The following is a 22894-nucleotide window of genomic DNA, read 5'->3' as shown; positions in this document are numbered from 1 at the left end:
TCATAACCGCATCTAGCTAAATGCAACTTAATTATGTGATTTTGAATACATAAAATGGATTCAGCCTAAAAGATTCACACACTCAAATGACGCCAATTACACAACTCAATTTTACCATTTTAAAGAATAACTACCAGATTTAGAGTAAAATTGAGTGAAAAATGCCAAAAAGACCAAAATGTCCACTATGCCCCACCATAGTATCAATTTTTAAAAAAATAGTCTATTCACTAAACATTTTTGCCTTTACAGTGGAATAAATATTTTCACAAGATTGTAATTTTTTATTATTTAAAATATGTTTTTAATATATAAATAATTTTAACACTAAAACAATTTCATGACACTATAATTACCCAATTTCTTAATTTTTAAACTTAATTTTCAAAAAATCAACCTAAAGATATACGAGAAGGTCAAAAAAGTGATATAGAAGTTACACTGTTGTTTCCCGGACAAGAGTACGTAATGGCCATCATTTGCAAAAGGCCCACCGATAAAAGGAGAAATGGAAAGCTAGGCTCTCTTCCACCATCAGAAAAAGCCGTATAAATGTGAAAGCTGGCATCATCGGAAAATGCCGTATACATGTGAAAGAAAGCTGGCACCATCAGAAAATGCCGTATACATGTGAAAGAAAGTTGGCGATCAATAACCACTTTTTTATTAAAATATAAAATAGAGTCGACGTGACAACACGATGCTATTTGATTTGTTTTACTCTGAAGAACGCTGCACAATCGTCATATTTCTTTGGTACTGGAAGACCAACCTTGTCCTACCATCATGACATTTCCTTTTCCTTTTTTTCTTTAGAGAGAGAGTTGATAGAATGGAACAAAGTTTTGAATTTTTTTACTTTCTTTTCTTTTATGAATTTACCATGATTTCCCTTCTTAAATGTTTTTCAGTACATTTATAAGATTTTTTCCCATGGTAGAATCTTTATGCACAATTTTTTCTAATTGTAGATGTCTACCTACTTTCTTGTTCACCATTACCTAGTGGCACATCTCTTTTTCTACATCTCCTTTTTCTCTGGTCTTTCAATTATTTTTTTCAAAAATTTACTTTTATTTTCACTAAAATATTTCAATATTTATTTTAAATAAAATCTCTATATCAATTATACTAAAAGTAACCATAATTTAAAAATTTCATATTTCTTAAAAACTATATAATTTTATTAATATTTAATATAAAAAGGTGTACAAAATATATAACAAACAAATCTTAATATCCACATTTAAAATAAAAAATAGAACCCTTTACTTATATTTAATATAAAACGATATATATATATAACAAAAAACTCTTAATATCCACATTTAAAATAAAAAATAGAACTATTTACTTATATTTAATATAAAAGGATGTATAACATATATATATATATATATATATATATATATATATATATAACAAAAAGCTCTTAATATCCACATTTACAATAAAAAATAGAACCCTTTACTTATAAAGAACAAAATGTAAAAATTTCTTTGTATAACTCTTTGTTAACTAGATTTATCAAGAGTAAATAGGGATCAAGTCCCTCAAAGTATAAAGTTTTTTGAATTGAAAAAACTAGACATGGAGAGGCTAGATATGGTCCCTTGAGATACTAGAAAAGGTGGGAGATAACAACTATAAACCATATCTACCACCATACATGCACATCTACTTAGTGGTCAATGTAGAGAATCCGAAACTCCACCATACATGCACATCTACATAGTGATAAAACTCAAGGCTCTCTCATCTTCCTCGCCCTCCCTTTAGGGATTCAAGCTAGTACATACTCTGATACCATGTTAGAAAAAGGGAGAGAGCGATCAGAGAGAGATTGATTCCACACAACAAATCACACTTGATATTATTGATCACATCAGTTACAAATATATAGGGCATAACACACTGACTTCGACACATCTATACCATGACTCCAATTCATAACAGAAGAATCAACAACTTCTTGACTGACGCCTAGGAACTCACAATGAAAACTACACATGACATGGAAGCATTACTTCCAACAAAGAGTGGATAGAGGGAGAGAAAACATATAGAGTTTGTGCATTATAACATCCCATGGGCCACGAGTCTCACTCCTTTGTACTTGCATCCATTTCTATTTGGAGAAAGAGAGAGCAATGCAGAGAGAAACACATCCTCACCTTCCAACTAGGTTTTCTCATGTAAGGGCTTCCCATATCATATCTTGTGCTCATTTTGGTTTGTGAGTTTTATTTTTCTGTGCTCTATTTTTCATATTTTATCTATTGCATGCATAAACATAACACAATAATTAAGGAATCTAGAAACTTAAGGATAAATTAACGCTCATAGTGTAGATTTCAGATTTTGACATATATATTAGTGGATCTATATGTTAGCCACACAGATCTATAAGGTTTTCATGTTGTAAACCTAGATCTACATTAGATTTGGCTTCTAGTCACTCAGATTTGCATGGTTGTACTAATGTGTTTTTTCTTTTATCTTACATCTCATCAGTTTGGTTTTGAGTATCACATGCTTCATGTATATCTTTCAGTTCATTTTCATTTACCTGTTCATGCTTGAACCCTTTTGAATGAAGACAATTTATAGGACCCATTTTCTTATAACTTGCAAAGCGTCAAAGTTCGATCCTATTTTTAGATCAGGTGGTATCAAAGCCAAGTTTGACCAAGTTTCAAGCATGGGAAATAAATTGAAGCATGAAAGACTCCAAGAGTTGGAATAGATAAACTCATCTCTTCGAATGGAGAATTTTGAGCTTAGAACATTGCTCGAAGCAACATAGAAGGAAAAAAGGCAAATACGTTTATAGTTGTAGAATATTGTGGAAGAGCAGACTGGTCAGTGTTCCCTCCTGGAAGTAGAAAAGAGACCTTTAAAGATGAAACCAATTTGTGGGCATGGTTAGTAGACAAGATATGAATCTTGTAATGAGAATGATGCTTGCGATTTTTGCTAGCATCTAAAATATTCTCCCCATGTGCCAGTTGATAAAAGTGGTTGGCTGGAGATATCATCCACTTCATCATCAACAACTGGAACAAAAAAGATGGGTTTTTTGTCAAAGGGGGTAATTAGTATTTCCAATTCTACTCCTTCAACTAATGTTAAAGACACATCTTTTGTATATTTTGAAATCCATACAAAGCGAATTGGTATGAATCTCTTAACTCAGATGGGTTATGATGAAAGGGGCCTAGGAGTCGATGGCCAATATATGGTCAATCCTATCAAAGTGAAGAAACGACTACAATATGAAGGATTGGATTATGGCCATGAAGAAATTGGAGAGTGCTCCAAAATTGTTGAGGAAAAGAAATCTTCAAGTATGGAGTTCATGCCAAAAGGGCTCCTACGAAGTGATGGTATGTCACACCATGATGGTAGTGATAGTGATAAGTTGTCTTCACACAAAGATGAACGTTCCAAAGGACATGCCATGTAAGATTCTCCTCATCAGAGTCACAACTTAAAAGACAAGTATAAGCATTCTAGTACTTTCTTTTCTCATGATCATTTATGGAAAATGGTTCCCTATACATTTTTTCATGCATCTAGCCATTATGTGGCTGAGTGTGAACAACGGAAGGAATTGGTAAAAAAATTGGACCAAATCATTGGGAAGAGACATGAGGAACCTCTATGAAGTTTGAAAGTTGACTTGCCAAGGAATGTGTTCAATATTTTTGCACCCACTTTGATATAAGTGGGAACTGGATTAAGAAGTGTTGGAAACTCCATCCAGAACTTCATCCTAAGAAGGACAAGGATGTCATACAATCCCCATGTGAGGGGAGTGACAAATGACAAAAAGGAAGTTGATGCAATTCCCTAAGCAACCTTTGAAATAGAGAAGGTGCAAAAAGAGAACCCATAGGCCTGGTTAGGCAAATAATGGGTACACTAAATGTACAACCATTTTGATTTAAGAACTTTAATTACTTGTTCTATATACCTGGTTGGGTAATTTGAAAAGTGATGTCATGTATAAATCCCTTATATGCAACAATATTTTTGGCATTTTATGCCTTTTCTGTCATGTTATTGGGTCAGTATGTATGAAAATTTGAGAGTTAAAGTCTATTTGATGATGTAAAAACTTTTGGAGTCCAAAAGTTCTTTTTGTTTGAAGGCGTGATCCAGGTCAATCCTTGCACACCCAAAAATTGATTGTCTTAAAATTCCTTGTAAATGGCTCCATTGTGTATAGCTTAAAATTCTAAATCCAATGCAACTTGAACATGATCAAACTGAGTCTGTATGCGAAAGTTATTGTAGGTCAAAATTTAGGGTTGACTGGAAAAAGTCAAAGGGAAATTTTGACTTCATGTGGAAATACATATTGTTGACATCAACATGGTGATGTGGTAGCACAAGAGACTGCCATGTGTCACTCATTTTTGGCATTTTTGGATCGCTAAATGGACAAATAAAATTTGGCCACGTGGCATCCATACATATGACATGGCACTGTACAAACGTGACATGTGTCTGTTGATGTCAACATTGACTGGACAGGGTTGACCTACCAGCGAATGACATGTGGTAGTATGGTATTGATGTGGCAAATGACTGGGTTGTATGTGCAAGAAGGTAAACCAATCTCAGTAAGCCATGTGGCACTGACGTCATCAGGTGACTAGGCGTATGGTTTTCACATGGGCCAATCACAGGCCACCACATGGGCCAATCAGACAACCCCACATGGCCCTATGAGAGGCGACCAAGTGGGCCATTAGATTAGACCAAAATTTATGATACCGACCTCTCGCGTAACAATCTATCGACTTACCCTTACACCATGCCATGAGTCTTAACATATAAAGGGAACAAACCATATTTATAGTTTAATGGCTTGGTGGTTAGGAGTAGTGTGCGGGACAATTGGCATGCCCGACTAGCGTGAACCACAATTATATTACATGTAATGTGATCCAATGGAATGGAGAAGGGGACGTCGGGTGGGCCATGACTCCCGGTCCCATAATTGTGTGCAGGAACCAAGGATGAGGACTAACAACCCAATTAATTATTTTTTAATATATATTAAAAACCAACGCAACTACCAACAGGTAGGGAAGATTGAACTCTGACTTACGGTATAATAGCCCACACGCCCAACCAGTTGGGATATACCATTTTGTTCAATGGGATGTGAGACCAGAGGTTTTTGTAGCACAATTTACAGTGCGCTTTGGAAAAATGAGGATAACTTGGTCATCCTAAGGCCTTTTTTAGCACAAGAAGAGCCTAGACATGGGCTTTTGGCTCTTCTGAGCATGATGGTAGAGTAATTTTTGCAGTTTAAGGCTCATAGATGGATGTTTTGAGCAATTCATCCCGAGAGTCATAATGGTGTCTAACCATTAACCTGTTCATCCTCTAGTGAAAAGGATGAAGGATATGTTTTAAAAGGGCATAAAGGGTTTCCATTTTATGCAGAGTTTGTAATAAGTAGATTTGTACCCTTGCACTCAGAGTTATAAGTTTTTCCATTGTACTTTTTTACATGTGCCTTTTTAGAGGAGAATTCCAGAATGAGGACCTAGAGGCCTTAAGCAAAAGATAGTCGAGTATATACTCAAAAGATTCAAAATTTCACAACGATTTCACCTATGGATGTTTGTTTTCTCATTTGAGTGACCAATTTTCAGTTGATCTTCAGATGGTGCAAGTCAAGATAAGACAATATTGACACTTCATTAGAAAGTGTTCATGTATATAGTTTTTGATCTCAAATTCATGAGATGATGACGATGATGTTGAGTATGTTTTGAATCCGAGCAATGGATTCATGGAACTAATGTTATGTTTGTGAGGAGTGTCCAATTTATGTTTCTTTGTCTTGTTGTAGAGATGACTCTCAGTGAGGGTTATTTGTAGGAGAGACATTGCTACTCGTCAAGAGAGTTATTTCTTGTTTTGATATATATATATATATATATATATATATATATATATATATATATCTATATCTATATATATATATATATATATATATATATATATATATATCTATATATATATAGATATATATCTATAGATATAGAGATATATCTATATATATATATATATATATATATATATATATATATATATATATATATATATATATATATATTATTCAGTGGTTGCACTCAATAAAGCGACCTCATCATCATTGGAGCAGGGTCCAAAGACGTATTCCATCCTAGATGAACTCTGTTCTCATCTGGTTGTACTGATGTGTTTTTTCTTTGCTCTTACATCTCATCAACTTGATTTTGAGTATCACATGCTTCATGTATATCGTTTAGTTCATTTTCATTTACCTGTTTGTGCTTGAACACTTTTGAATGAAGACAATTTATAGGACCCGATTTCTTATAACTTGTAAAGCGTCCAAGTTCGATCCTACTTTTAGATCCAAAAAGAAGGAGAAGGAATATAGATTGTTCTCACAATTCGATGTAGATACAAGTAAGCTAATACAATCCAATTCTACTTTCAAATTGACTTTAGAGTTACTCTTGGTTTTATATCTACATATAAAAGATACAAATAAACCCTTTCTCCAACATGTACATATCAAATGAATAAAAATAAAATGTTTTTCACCTTAATTACTTTAAGGTGAATCAATTCATAGCCAATTCATAGATCTAAATGAAATTCATAAAAGAAATAACAATGAACTGAAGGGAGGAAATAAGATAAATATATACTAATTTATAAATAGAATTTATACACCAACTAAGAAAAACATACCTAATCTAGTTGTTATACCTCCATGTTTTGGAATCTATGATCTTCCTACCTTAGCTACTTGTATAAGAGATCTTCAATAATATATGGATCTTTTTTTTACACTTTGGGAGGTGGAACATTATAGATCCACAAAGCACTCTCAAGGCAATATCACTAATAAAGAATGAAGGCAATAATCTTCATAAGTAGAGACCACATTACACAAAGCTAAATCAATGAGAGGCTAGACTAATTCCACCAACATAAGGATATTATATTACTTAATCTATCTCAGCCACACCAAGAACCTTTCTTTTATAGGAAACATGGAGGCTCCCAATAGTTGGCAAGAGAGATCATGCCCCTAAACCTACATGGTTCAAGATCTAATTTGAGAGTTGCACTTGCATAGTTTTTAGAACCACATTTAGGAATATTTTTGCAAATAAAGTTATTTTAAAGGTGTCTTGAGTCTAACTAAATAAGTTGAAGGACTAATTTTGAGACCAACACTACAAATTTAAGAACACACATCCATATATAAAGTATGTTGGGAATATAAATAGTAAGGAAACATCAAATTTTCAACCTTATATGTTACCATCTTTGTGTTTTAATATCAAAGTCCAAACCTATATTTCTCCCACACAATCATATGCACCTAGCTCACTTTTTAGGTGACCAATAGCTTGCATCAATAAGGCTGATAAAATCATATCACAATATATACATACATATATGAAACATGATCAAACACATTTTACATTATTATATTCAATTCCAATATAGGAATATAGATAAATTATCAAATTCAACTCTATTCATTTAATGATGCTTTGACAACATATTGTTAAAATTTCATGATATTCAAATGTCCATACTAATTGTTAATTAACTCCTCCCAAGAGGCTCACAAATCTAGCCTTCCTGACACAATTCACACTTATTTCATATCATCAATAATTATTTCCTACCATCATATGATCTCATTACATAAGAAACACATGTTCAACATGGTGCACATATTAGTCAACTCAGAATGATTGAATACATAATTTTATTTACTAATAATTCTACCTACAACATGCACAGATAAAGAAACAATATTATGACCATAAAACTTGTCAATAACCCAAGGCTAATATCCTAATCTTGCACAAATAAAAGTTAAGAAAGAATGGGAATTATAAAGGTAAATCAACTTATTGGGATGTGACACTACCCACACAAGCAAGAAGATAGATGGGGCGTGGCAAAGTGATATTAAGGAAATTGCAAGCTTGATAAAATTTGCAGCTCTAAAGGTTTCAAACTTGGAAGAAGAAGGTAGAGGAGAGGATAATGTTATTACAACATCTAGGATTGATGTAGTTGCTTGAAAAGATTCAATAGAAACAAACACAAAATAGAAACATGCCATGCAATATACATTGTTGTATTGCTCCAAGAGGTTTCTTCTGAAAATTTGTTGGATATGGAGACATTTCACTCCATGAGAACATTTATTGTAGTAGAAAACAACTCCATGAGTCAACAAAGAAACACTTCCATCTGGGAATTAAAAATGGTTCAAGGTGTGGTGTTGGAGAAAGAAGAGAAATATGCACCAATTTGTTGGCGTATGCATGTTAGGGTGGCTTTATCACAAAGAAAGTGAGATTAAATTATTAACAAAGAATAAACCTCAACATGAGGTTATGTTTCTATTTACCAAAAAAGTGTTACATAGGAGCATCACCAAACTACCATATCATAGTAGTTTGCACATAGAAAAATGGTCGCAACATAGAAAATTGAAGATCAATGTGATAACGATGGTTTTTATACCTAGGATTCATCCTTAGCCATTCGATCACCCAAGTCTTATCCAACAACTAAAATTTTCCCTAAAATGATTTAGGAGAATGAACTACCTTCCATCTTGTTCTTAGGATTATATGGAGACCATCTAACTCATGCATAAAATTAGCGACTCTCTTCCACATGTAGCTTTCAATTTTGAGGTGTGCAATAGTGTGCATATTTACTTAGGAGAGGCTCTATGATCTCTTCCTCCACATGGTGTATCCGTGGTAGATTAATTGGTTGTTAGGTGATTTTTCTAGTGGCATTCATTAACATTTATGTTTGTGTTAAAATCCCACCACTTCATTTGTTTTCATAGGTTGGACCTTAATCATGTGGTGGAGATCATTACAGTTAAAGTGTGGAAATGAAAGTGGGAAAAGTAGGGAGATTTGAGCGAGAACGGTTTCTGGAGATAATCTCTTTCATGAAGAAGGGAAGTAGAAAGAAGCATTGAGGATAGAAGGAAACAAAGGAGAATGAATATAAGAGAGATGACATGAAGACGAGGAAAAATGAGGAGAATAATGGAAGTAGGGAAGAGAAATTGAAGCTTTGGAAAATTGAATAAAATTCCAGGTCAAACTTTTTGCGTAGAATCAGGGAGACGATAGAGAATCTAGAGAGAGAAAAGGGTTATAATTATAAAAAATGGGTAGATTTCTAAAAAAAGGAGAAATAATTTTGAGAAAGAAGGGGTATGGGTAGATTTCTTGTCTTTTACATTCTTTACTCCAAAGACGTCTCAACTTGCTATACTTATGTTTTAGTGGTGTTATAAAACATTCTTAATATAACTATGTCATTTTTGTGTTAACAAATCCAACAATGTAAGCTACTCAAATCTTTATAACTTATCGTGTCTTACTTTTTCATAATTCAGGTGATGTAATGTCGTATGCACCTTATTTTCATCTTCTTGTTGTGCTGAGAGGTATGATGAAGATGTTGTAATGGTTGTAAATGAGTGTAAACCTTTAGATGTCTGCTCAATATGGGAGAAATGTTGTAGTGTTCGTAAAATAAAGCGTTAAGTCAAATAATAATGATAATAAAACATAATACTAGCTCAATTAAAAAAGTAAAAAAATATTAAAAACAATAAATCGACTCAATTCAATTTGTTATAGTGTAATTTTCTTTTTATTAATAAACTTACAAACTTTTTCTATGGAAAAAATCATACTATGTATATCACACTAAAATAAATATAAATGATAATGATTCATTTTCAGAACCATGATATTTGAGAACATATAACCAACATAGATCCATTTTAACTTCATACCTAACAAGCAACGAGAGGGATCAAATCCCTTAAGATGCAAACTGATGTTTGAGTTGCACCTAGAGAGATTTGATTCCTATTCACTATGTTAGGTACCTATACTACTATTGTAGCCCCTCATTTGAGATGAAATTTTGATGAACATCGTGTCTGAATGTAATGAGTTGGTTGCATAATACACTCTTGGTAGATTAGAGTTAAGATTTGACTTCTTTGATTCTTAAAAAATTTCTTGTACACAACAACTTCAAGTCTTAGCCAATCTCCACATTTAACCTCTACTTAACTCTCCTCTACACACTTTGTCTCTTATATGCTTTAGATTTATGACATTTAGTAGTTTCAACCTCTGTCTAGTCCTCTCGTGCACACACTATCTTTTTCATACATTCTTCCTAATTAGGAACTCAACTTATATAAATTTTTGCATCTTCGCTCCCTCTCACAAACTACCACAATATTGTTTGTCCTTATCAATCTTTTCCCCTTCACAATCATGAGAACACAAGTTTCTTTAAATTCTCTTGTCAAATTACATTCAAAATTTATATCCTCTAACATCAACTATAGTTTCATTAGATCTTTCATTCATCTTTGAAACTTTAGAAATTTGGGCATTTTACCATTTTAAAAAAATTGTGTTTAATAGATTTTGGTGCTCGAAAGACACCAATTTTCTAGACTTAGCACTCGGGATTTAACCACCTCAAACTATGTGACCGAGGGAAATAACGTGGAGCTTAGGCTCAATGCACTTAGTTTCATATCTTGTGCGATCTGGTTAACTCTCATTATACGACATTTTCTTATGAAATTTGACATCTTGTGCTTACGCCCCTTCATGCTAGACTACACCATTGTATAGTAAAATGGTTGGATAACACATTTAAACTTTACATTGAGCTTTGGTTATGAGGATCTAGGATCTAGTACCCACTCCTTTCATAGAGAAACTACACCGTAGACTAGCCAGATGACCAAACAACAATGTTAAACTTTGATGTGGGGTCCAACTCACCTTGAGGTTCGTGTTGTGGTTTTTGTTCGGTAAATACAACATTTGACTTATTGTTAATGGTGCATACTATATGCACATCTAGAACACTAGATGTTCATATGACCATGCGCCTCTAGACTGAAAAAAAAAAAAAAGAGAAAATCACAAGAAAATATTAACACTCTGAGGCCTTACAAAACAACGTCCTTGCACGAAGATCGAGATAAGCCACATCATTTTCCATATCGTAGCCACATCATCTACTACATCATCTCTTTTCCATGTCATGCCATGTCACAATCACATCATTGCCACATCACTACCATGTTTCACTCGAAAAGGGGCCACTTGGGCATTCAAAAGAGCTAGATCCACATGCGACATGTCCTCACCTAAGGGTGCCACATCACCAACTTGTCACTTGTTTCTTCCATCTGATACCAGATGTGCTACCACATCATATTGGGGCCCCCTTTCTATTTGGCACTAGGAAATTTGAGATCCAATTATTTTCATAAGTGGTTTCCCTATTGCACTCTCATAGGCCCAAATGCCCGAATGCCTTGGTGCCTTTGGATGGGTCTGGATGGCTAGATGAATCTGAATAAATGGTCATATTCTTGGTTCTCATCTTTGCTTAACCCCCATATGGACGGATGACAAGATATCCATTGACCCATCGGAACTTGGACCACGTCTTTCTACAATCCATCACTTCATACTTAAGTTTTCTCTTTATTATTAGGGAGCTAGACTAAGTTCCATATATCATTGGAAAGCTCTCTAAGAGGGTTATCCAACCAAGAAATTTTCATGGTCTTTCGAACAAGGTACCTATAGGAAAAATGCCTTCAAATATAAGCTACTTAGTAAGTAACCAAGACATCAATGACATCATAAGATTAGCACATTACTAATATAATCAATAGGCTCACCTTGAACTTGACATAAATGGAAATAACTGCCAACACACTCATCACATGATAATAAAATACTCCTTTAAAAACTTATTAATAAATTAACCAAAAAATTGTATCTTCGATTTAAAAATAAATAAAGAATGTTGGAGTATATTTTTTTATTTTCTTAAGGAAAACTATCATATATATATATTCATTTATTGAATGTGTACATGTTGCTGATAGTAAATAGAGTATCTAATGTGTAATAAAATCATCAAAAAAGAATTGGCTTTCACCATATATGTCTATGTCCATCTCATACTTCCCTTCAAACAAAAAAATAAAAATCCCTTTAACTTATATAATAGACTAATACTGTCAAAATGAATCACAGAAAGGTCTCCATGGACTTTACCTCAAACCCATCACTAAATTCACAAATTCCAACAGATCCAGTAGGCAAATAAAGAGCCTCTTTGGATAAATCATCAACTTCCTCGTCTCATTCTTGGAGGATATAGCAGTAATAAATCCACTCAAAATATTGAGATGCCTATTATGTATCATGCATAATAGATTCTAAACTAACATTGCTAACTAAGGCTCTATGGATTGCACAATAAATGACCAATTTTGAAGCACCATTATTTAAATATTTTTTTATCTCTTTTTTTGTATGCTATTTCCAAGAGGAATGAAAGGGTTATGAACTTAGCCCCATTGTTGGATCATTTGCCAAGGGAAAATGTATAGGACATAAAATGAAAGTGGTTGAAGTATAGTACAAAACCTACACCACACTCAGGTACGTGGCCTTTACAGGCCCCATCGAAAAATCCCCATGGAATGTCAAAATCTAGTTCTAACATATGAGGCATCCTTGGATTTTTTATTTCTTTGGCTTAGACTTAAATTCTTTTGCGAGGGAGATGATCTTAGTCTCACAGGATTCAAGAGAAAGATCAAATTCCTTAAAAGGGCTCAAATTACAACCTCTCCAAATACAATTGAAAGAATGCATGGCCAGTTGGTAAAGGATCTTACCAACTTATCCGATAACCAAAATTTGATAGAATATGTAAGAACATAACCATCCTAGTTAACTTTGGGATTGAATTCCCTCCAAATGAGATATATAATTTGAGATAAATACTTGCAGTGGACAAAAAAATCTAATGAGGATTCTTCCTAAATTTTACATAGAGGGCATCTGTTGGGCCCAATCCAACAACGTTGAATAAGTACATCCCGAGTTAAGAAATTTCAACTGAGATCCAACCAAGTAGTAAGTTTCACTTTGAATGGGGCATTGGATTTCCCAATTACCTTCCACCCCCATAACTTCCAACCATCAAAGTTATCTTCAAACCAAGCTTTGTACCCCCAAATTTGTCGTGAATTCACCTATTTGTGGCTTAGTTGACCAAGAAATTGAATTTGGAACATTATCCCTAAATGTGATGAAGTTTGAATCAAGAGACCAATGAAAAAATCCAAGTTCGTAACAACATCTCCATTTAGGCCTAATGAGATGACTGACTTCCATCCACTTCTATCTCTAAGTTATGGAGATTAAGCCTTCACATCAATCACATAATAAATGTTCTTCTATCAAGTCACTTGTAGAAAGGGATCAGGGAGGAGATAATTGTTACCAACACCGATCCAATGATCTTCGATGATATTATATTATGACCATCCCTGATCCACTAGGTTACCCATCTATCAATTAGGAGGAAATCTCCCACAAGTACTTTCCACATTATAGAGTCTTTCGCGGATTTTCTAGGATGTTTGAACCAATAAGGAAATGACATTCCCAGAAAATACTTTTCCTGAGTAACCTTGCCCAAAGAGAGTTTCCTTGGGTGAGTCTCCACAAACTTCTTTTGGAAAGAGGTTGGGAAAACAGATAAATATTTTTGACACCCCAATTTCCAAGGTCATTGGGAGCTACTAATTGATCCCATTTAATTAGAGTTATACATTTTACGTTCCTAGCACCGAACCATAAAAAATGGAAATTGACTTTTCTGAACATGGAAAGAATTCCTTTAGGAATTGAAACAATGGACGTCCAATAGAATTGAATGATTTGTTGTACAAACTTCATCAACACTAAATGGCCTCTATGAGAGAGGAATCTAAGAGGTGAAATAGAGACTCTTGCTTCCACCTTTTTCACCATCCGTAGCTAGACTACCTTCTTGTGTTTATTTGATTTCAAAAAATCCCGTGGATAATTAAGACCGCCATACAACTACTTATGAGGAAAAGGAAAAAGAGTTATCATTTGAGTACTAATGGCTTCGAAATTTCCATGGGAAATCAGACAAATTATTGGACATTAATCTCCATTCAATGGAAGAGTAAAACAAGTTGATTGATCTTTTGAGAGAGACCAGGTCTCTCCATCTACCATGTGCACAACATAGAATAACATCGAAAAATAGAAGATTTGAGACTTGAATTGACTTAGAAATTTTGGTTCCTTTTAGAAGATCCAAAAACCTAGGTTATGCGATGAGTCTACTTAGAACTTCAACAATAATAAGAAATAACAAAGGAGAGAAAACGACCTATACAAATCTCACTAGATGCCTAGAAAATTAAAAAAAAAACTATTTATAAAAACAACAAATGATATAAACTATATACAACTCATTATCCAATTTACAACTAAAAATACTACACCACATCTAAATAATAATAAATTAAAAAAATATCTAATAATTTTTTTCAATTTTTAGTATCTTTATATTTATTAATATATCCTTTACTATTTATCTACTATTTATCTTTATAAATATATATTTATACGTAAGATTCTAAAATATTAAAAATCTATCCATCTTACTTTAAGTTTTATAACCTACAAATAAAAAGATAAAAAAAATAAAAAATAAAAAAAAAAACATCCTCATAAAAAATTACCCAACCCTTAAAAAAAAAAAAAACCTTAAAAAATGACCTGTAAGTGAAAAAAAAAAATTCCCTGAATTTAGCACTTCGACTATGTTGCCTTCGAATCACGTATCGAAATCTTCGACCATGTTGCCTTCGAATCACGTATCGAAAATAGAATTCGATACGTAAGCACAATCATAATTATCGGAGTAAGCACAATCATAATTATCGGAGTAGTTGACTACAAATGGACTGGACAGTCAAAAGTGATAGGAATTTGGGTAATTTATTTATTTATTTTTTTATGGTGAAAATAAATTTAGTATTATTAAAATTTTTGAGGCAATTTTGATGTTGAAGTTTGAGAAATGTAATTTGGATTTACAAAAATTCATATCAGATTTTATTAAAATATGACTAGAATTTTTATAACTTTCCAGTAAAAAACAGTGACTAGAATTTTTATAACTTTCCAGTAAAAAACAGCCTGTGAAATTTAAAGAGTTTGGGTACTATAAAGTTTTTTTTGAGGATGCTGTATCCTTTCCACTGATTCAAACACTATTTTTGACATTTTTAGTGGTCCAGATTTTGGCCTTGACATTTTTAGTGGTCCAGACAATTGCTCATTTTTAGTGATCTTATTTATGTGTGGAATCCGTGACTTTGCAAGCTACTAGATTGAACGTGCCTATATAATGCGTTGAGGTAAGTGAATTCAGAGAAGTGCTAGCTTTCAAATTTCAGTTCTTCGACTCTCATTGTTCCTTGTTTTTCCTATTCTCATCCTCACCTTCCAACCTTACCTTGTTCTAGCAACAATGACAAGGAGAAGTAGCTGCTGCTGCTCCTGTTTTTCTTGTTTTTTGGGGAGGAACACCCCTTCTCCCTCTGGCCTGCCAGATGCTTCTGCTGCAGCTGTTGACCCAAACGCTCCTTCTCCGACAGAAATGGTAGCAACAGGACATCATCTCCAAACCCCTCCATCATCGTCAACTTCTGGTGCCCAAGGCAAGAGTATCGAGCCGTCCTTTTCATCTTCTTCTGCACATCAAGACGCCTCTTGCGCTGTTGTTGTAAAGCAGGATGAGGTGGTGCCTTCTCCTCCATCAGGTGGTGCCTCCTCCATTCCATTAGCTCCACCATGTGCTGCCTCCTCCTCTTCCACCGTTCCAGAAACTGCTACCTCCTCCGCTTCTTCCCGCGTTCCAACGGTGGCCATGGCGACAGATGATATTCATCACTCCCAACAATCGGTTGCCTCCTCCTCTACTCAACCTAGAGAAGCCCACTCCTCTTCTCTTCAAGGGATGCCCTCCTCCTCTTCCACCGTTTCAGAAACTGCTACCTCCTCCGCTTCTTGCCGCGTTCCAACGGTGGCCATGGCGACAGATGATATTCATCACTCCCAACAATCGGTTGCCTCCTCCTCTACTCAACCTGGAGAAGCCCACTCCTCTTCTATTACCAACACAAACAAAGATGCTGCTGGGCTTGAAGGAGACAATGTGGACGTGGATCTGGATGCCCTTATTGAGCGCATATCCGAACGCTTGCGACTCAAGGTAAAAGCGTATCGCTATAGATATTGTGTGATTTTTATATGGACATCGTGACCTGCAGATTTAGAAAACAGCGTGAATGAAATTCCGTTTCATTTTGTTCCAGGAAAGGGAAAAACGGCCACAAACAAAAGGGGCTCAACAATATTGGCCCACTACCACCAAAACATTCTTCAAATTAAAGAAGCTGATATCAGAGGGAATCAATGTCGTTGTGCGTAGTAAACTTGGACCTTCATCATTTGACAATGTTTTATTTACAAACCCTTTTATTCATATGCTCAAATTCTTCTTGTTTGTGTTGTGCATCCCCTAAATTTTTCTTGTATGTTTATTTCAGAAATGTGTTATTGCCCGGGACGCGATCAAGACAGCTGTTGAAGGTCTGGGAACGGCACAGTTGGTTACTGCAGGTCTTCTTGTGGTAGAGAATATCTTGGAGAGGCTCGAAGAAGTTAAAGCCAATAAAGCTGAGTGCCTACGTCTTCTGAAGGAAATGTTTTTTCTGGCCAAAGTTGTCAGACAATTTAAAGAACGCCGTCAGTTGAATAAAGATGAAGGAATGCACAATCTAATCAAAGAGGCAACTGAATTGATAATTGAAGGCTGCGCCATGTGCTGTTATCAGATTGACTCGTCAAAATATTCCAAGTGAGTAAATCAACATTCTAATCTATTTATTTGTGTGACGGTTTATTTTGATATGCACATAGAGCAGAGGCCCCCTGATGAAAGCCCCACAATTATGTTATAAAAGCAAACAATCAAATACTCCAGAACCTGCAAATTAACCAAAACAAAGAACTCGATGTGAATACGCTATCTTCTGGGAAAGCAAATCTGTTACAATCTTTTTCAAACATACACAGAAACAAGAGCCTGCAGCTGTAATAGGTTGTCTAAAAGTGGAAATAGAGAAGGTAATGCAGCTCTTAAAAGAGGTTTTCTTACCTAATTCATACATCACATCTAATAAATTAAAGAGACAAGGAGTAAAGAAACACTTCTAACAAGTTTTTCTGTGATAGTCCAAAGAAAGTATCATTCAACCCAGATCATAAGAATAGTTTATTCGATTTAGGTCAGGAATTAGATACAATGCAAAAAGAAACTGAGCCTTTTTTGTTAAGAAAGAGAGGCTCTCTTTGTTTTTCTCTCTTGAAATCAGTGATTCACCTTCGTTGTCATCTTCCCAACTGTTCGCGAGTCACCTGGCTTTTGCAAGACCTCCAACCCTAGGAAGTAGTGCATTGGTCCTAGGTCCTTTATCTTAAATTCATAAGCCAACTCCCTCTTACATTTGTGAATGAGAGGGTCTGCCCCTATCAAAAAGAGGTCATCCAAATAAAGTACCAGAATCAGAGGTTTATCATTTTCAACCTTAAAGTAAAGATTCGGATCGGCTTCACTTCTAGTGAATCTCAGCTTCATCAGATAGTTATCAATCCTCTCATACCAAGCTCGGGGTGCTTGCTTCAATCCATAGAGAGCTTTCTTCAACCTGCATACATGAGATTCCCGGTCATGAACCTCAAACCCCTCGGGTTGTTCCACATAGACTTCCTCTTTGATCGAACCATGCAAGAAAGCGGTCTTGACATCCATCTGATGTAGGTTCCATCCTTGCGAGGCAGCAAGGGCTATGATCGAGCGGATGGTGGTGTATCGGGCAATAGGTGCAAATATCTCATCATAATCTACACCTTCCTTTTGAGAGAAGCCTCGAGCAACAAAGCGAGCCTTGAACTTTTTTGCACTTCCATCAGCTCCATGCTTGATTTTGTAGAGCCACTTAGAGGTGACAACTGATTTGTCCTGGGGTCTAGGGACCACATCCCAGACATCATTCTTCATAATTGACTTGTATTCTTCATCCATAGCCTCCTTCCATACTTGTTGCTTCACGACTTCTTCAAATGATGAAGACTCATTTTGAATAATAGTGCTCATGATGGTCAAGTATCCTTGATACCTGTTTGGTTTCTTGCTTTCACGGAAGGTCCCCCTTGGTGCAATATGTCTCTCTGCATCTTTGAGAGTCTCCCTAAGCCATGAGGGTCTCCTCTTGGAGGAGGAGGGCTCTTGAGGAGGAGGATCAATAGGATCCATATGTTCATCAACATATGGCATTGTTTCATCTTCTTTTGCACCCTGTTTTTCGTTGTCAGCTTCTTTGTCCTTCTTTGGGATAGGAATGTTGTTGATCTTCCTAAGGGCTATATCATTGTCGAAGGTGACATCATGACTTATCTCAACTTCCCTTTGACTAGCCACATAAATTCTATATCCCTTAGAATTTTCACTATAGCCCACAAAGATTCCTTTCTTCCCAGATGCACCCAATTTGCTTCTTTTCTCTTTCGGCACATGAAAATATACGGGGCTTCCAAAAATTTTAAAATGAGAGACATCAGGTTTCTTACCAGTGAACATTTCTTCGGGAGTCTTGGAGTCCAATGCTTGATGCGGGCATTGGTTTTGAACATACACAGCGGTATTTGCAACTTCATTCCATAGGAACTTTGGAAGCCCTTGATCATGAAGCATGGCATGAACAACTTCTACAATAGTATGATTCTTCCTTTTAGCCACACCATTTTGGTCGGGAGTGTATGGTGTTGTAGTTTCCCTCTTAATGCCAACTTCTATGCAATAAGCTTGGAATTCATTGGATTCGTACTCGGTCCCATTATCAGTCCTCAATATCTTGATTTTCTTCTCGGATTGGTTTTCGATAAAGGATTTGAAGTGTCAGAACTAGGTGAACACTTCATCCTTCTTCTTCAAGAAGTAGATCCAGGTTTTGCGAGAATAATCATCCGTAAAGGTGAGATAATATAAATATTCTCCCAAAGAGTTTACGGGCATCGTACCAGATATGTCAGAGTGGATCAACTGTAATATGTCTATGGTCTTGCTATTACTTGAGGGGAATGGACCCCTTGTAAATTTTCCTTTGGCACATCCTCGATATACACCTTCATGCTCTATTTTGAATTCGGGCATACCTGTCACCATCTGTCTCACATCGGGTAGGGCCTTATAATGAAGATGGGCAAACATCCAGTGCCATAGTTCATATTGTAGAGATGTGTCGCAAGACATGGCTCCCAATGGACTTCCTCCAACTTGATACAAATTGTCAACCCCAAACACAATATTAAAAGCATCGTTAAAATTTCTTTTCCAAACACATACCATTCCATCGATAAAAGCCACCTTGAATCCTTTATCTTCCATTGCTGAAATGGACACCAGGTTCTTCTTGAGATTGAGTACATATAGTACTTCTTGCAAATGAATAGTGTTACCTTGATTCAATTAAAGGGTAACATTCTCTACTCCCTTCATGAGATAGGTGGCATCATCTCCAAGGATGATCTCCAAGTTTGTCTCCTTTTCTATTAGATTAGAAAGGGTTTCCTTATATACGGTGAAGTGCCTTGAGGCACCACTATCAATCAGCCAATTTCCCAAAGTGTTCGGAGGAGAGGCAGTGGAGAGGGCCGATATAAGATAGTACTCTTTTTGCTTATTGTTAACAACATTGGATTCTTTATACCTAGAGTTCCTTGATCTCTTGGAGGGTCGACCATTTCCTTGATGTTCCACATTCCTTTTTCTCTTGCCATTGGACCTACCATTCCTTTGATCGTTGTTGTTGAAGTTACCCCTGGAATGATTGTGATCATCATCATGTGATGTGTCCCTTCTATTTGGACACTCCCTTGCATAGTGGCCAAACTTATTGCAAACAACGCACTTGCCCTTCCTTCCTCCCTTAGATGTAGTCTTTCCATGGAAATGACCTTTAGACCCTGCATTATTTCTCCTTTTGGCATGAGCGGAGAATGCAGTGAGGTTGCTTCTAATAGAAGGCATTTCTTGCTCCACCATTCTTGTTTCTTCTTGAATGCATCTTGACGTCAATTCTTCAAACCCTGGAATTCGATCATTGTTGAGTATAGTGGTTCTAAATACATACCACTCAAGTGGGAGTCCTCCAAGGGTGGTGAGAGTAAGTTCCCTGTCAAGAATGACTTCTCCAATCAAAAGTAGATCATTCTTGATCTCAGTGATCCTTAAGAAGTATGATTGAATATCCTCGTCCTTGCCCTTCTTAATATCTTTCAACTTATTCTTGAGAAATAGAATTTGATTAGCATTACTAACCTTGAACATGTTGATCAACATGTTGTAGATCTCCTTGGAGGTCTTCAATTTGGAGATGTAGGCCACCAAACGCTTGTCAATGAAATCCCTGATAATCTTCTTTGCTTTGACTTCATCGCTATTGTACCTGTTTTTTGCAACAACTGGTGCATTTGAAGGAGGCTCAAGGATTTTACCCTACATAATCCATCACTTCTTATTCTTCCAAGGTCAAATCAAGAGACATCTTCCATCCATGATAGTTAGCTTTATCATGGAGATTGTCTTCAGCCAGGAAGTAGGATGAGGAACCCATTGAGCCTTTTGTCCTTGTCCAACTATCTTTGGTGATTTCTCTTTCACTCTTGCTTGGGATTTGTCTTCACCTCAGCTCTGATACCATGTTAATTTTAAGAAAAATGGTATGTTCTATGCTTTAGAGCAATTTTACTTCAATTTCTTTAATAGCCCAGTATCAATATTTAGATTAGCAATCACATCAACATGACAGTAAAATGTAGGTAGAACATAAATAGACAAGCCAAGACAAGAGGACACAAGATGTGGCACCAGCCAGGGATAAACCCCAATGTGGGGAAACCCTTGATCAAATCTTCTTATAGTCTTCAATAGTTCAGTAGAGAGAGATAGTACAATTTACAAATTTGATATTTTGTAACAACAGTAAAAGAGCCCTAATGAGAAAAGTCAATGCCGGTCAAAAGGGAAGATTTGACCCTCAACAATTTGGTCAACTTCAGTCAACTTCGGCCTCCAAACGACAAGATGAATAAACCCTCAAAACAACCCAAAATAGTCTAGTCAAACCTGGTAAAACAACCAACTCTGCTGTCAGCCCTAGCTGCAGTGAATGCTGGTCAAAGTCAACATTTGATCTCAATTTCTGTGCCTAGAAATGCGGCCTGCCCAAACATAAATATCTCACCCAAAAACGCAGTCAAACATGTCAATGCTGGTGGTCAACGCATGGTCAAACTGTCCAAAAATTCGGTCTCCTGAACTTTCGGCCTCCTGAAATTTTACTCCTAAAATTTTGGATGTGTGGAGAGAGAGAGGCCCAGAAATCCGCAGCCAATCAATGAAGAGAGAGAAAGAGAAGTGTGAAGATGAGTGTGTCCAAATGAGGCTAAGGCGTCATGTATTTATAACAAACATTGAGGATGAATGGACGTGACTGTTGGGCTTCTGAGCCTACATAAGTTTGCTAGACGACCTTGACAATTTGTCCATAATGAAAATAAATTGATAACTTCATTTGTACATGTCAGAATCAGATGATCTCTTGACCAATCCTACACCTCTCAGAGAGAGGAACCCAAGAAAAATATCAGCTGCCATAAATAAGATGACCCATGTGGAGTTTGGCCCTAGTTTCCAATTTTAACATAATTCATACATCACATCTAATAAATTAAATAGACAAGGAGAAAAGAAACACTTCTAACAAGTTTTTGTTTGATACCTAATCCTCTATGGGTTGGTGTGGAATGTGAACAACCACTGGAGTCCAACAGACCACTTGGAATATGAATACAAGGGTCACACTATGTACTATAAATGTATATCATGTCAATAATATATGCAATTCATTGTTCTATCATTTATGGTTGTTTACATTCCATGTGAGCCTAACATGGTATCAGAGCAGGCAAATTCCTGTCATGCTCCAATTTGAGCCACTATTTTTTGTGGTCATTCTCTGTGAGTTTGTTTCTAGACCTAGGCATTATCTAGATTCTCTGAAATCTGCACCCGTTAGAACACAGGACCTAAATTTGGCTCTCTTACCCACTAAATCCTGGTATATACGTTCTTTCTCTGTGTGTTAATTGAAGTTCAAGGTTTATATGTGAAGGTTACTCCTGCATTAAATTTCGTTTTATATGAGGGTCATATTTATATATGCGTTGAGATTATTGTGAGCACTGGTTCATGTCACTTTATGTTCATTATATCATATGGTTCATAGCTGGTTCATAGCTGCTCCAATCTGAGTTTGGTTTGGAATTGATTTATGGTCTCATCAAATTTAAGGCTCTGCCATCTAAGCCTATCTTTCTATTACCACCACCCAGGCTCTTTCCTTCAGCTACTTTTCCCATAGTGATTATCTTTAATCACAGCCTTGAATTTTTCCTCTAGTAATGTCAAGCATTCCTTCTGAATACATAAGCGTACCTGGGCTAGAAAAGGCGTCTTCAAAGTCTTGAATGCATCAGTTTCAAATTCATATCCACTTAGGTATAAAACATTACGCCACCGATACCTCTTCCCACTGACCACTGTTAGGAGGCATCTTGAAAAGTTGGTTAAAGAAAAGCTTCCCTGCAATGGAGGTAACGCCGACCACTTCCTGTTGTCCTTTGATCAGAAGGAACCATTCTCATCTTGATATACATGTATGGGGGGGAAATCTTAGGGTCTCATCTGTCCCCATTGAATTTCATCTCGCGCCTCCTCCAAAGATAACCTT

The 22894-nt window shown here is 35.9% G+C and overlaps 1 protein-coding gene across 1 annotated transcript in view; it reads left to right on the top strand.

Moving 5' to 3' along the window:
• The first annotated feature begins 15288 nt into the window (after nucleotides 1-15288).
• LOC149198876 (uncharacterized) overlaps nucleotides 15289-22894 on the top strand; it is a 78793-nt gene continuing 71187 nt past the window's right edge. The window contains exons 1-3 of the mRNA XM_089402196.1: nucleotides 15289-16251; nucleotides 16355-16462; nucleotides 16589-16899. Of these exons, the coding sequence (XP_089258322.1) occupies nucleotides 15508-16251; nucleotides 16355-16462; nucleotides 16589-16899 (1163 nt within the window). The 5' untranslated portion in view covers nucleotides 15289-15507. The remainder of the gene's footprint in view (nucleotides 16252-16354; nucleotides 16463-16588; nucleotides 16900-22894) is intronic.

This window comes from Pinus tabuliformis, chromosome 2_1 (genome assembly GCF_031772625.1).
Source record: "Pinus tabuliformis cultivar Carrire ecotype Pingquan chromosome 2_1, CPIR1, whole genome shotgun sequence".
Lineage (NCBI taxonomy): Eukaryota > Viridiplantae > Streptophyta > Pinopsida > Pinales > Pinaceae > Pinus > Pinus tabuliformis.
Note: the sequence above shows the minus strand (reverse complement) of the source record. Positions and strands in the feature narration are given on the sequence as shown.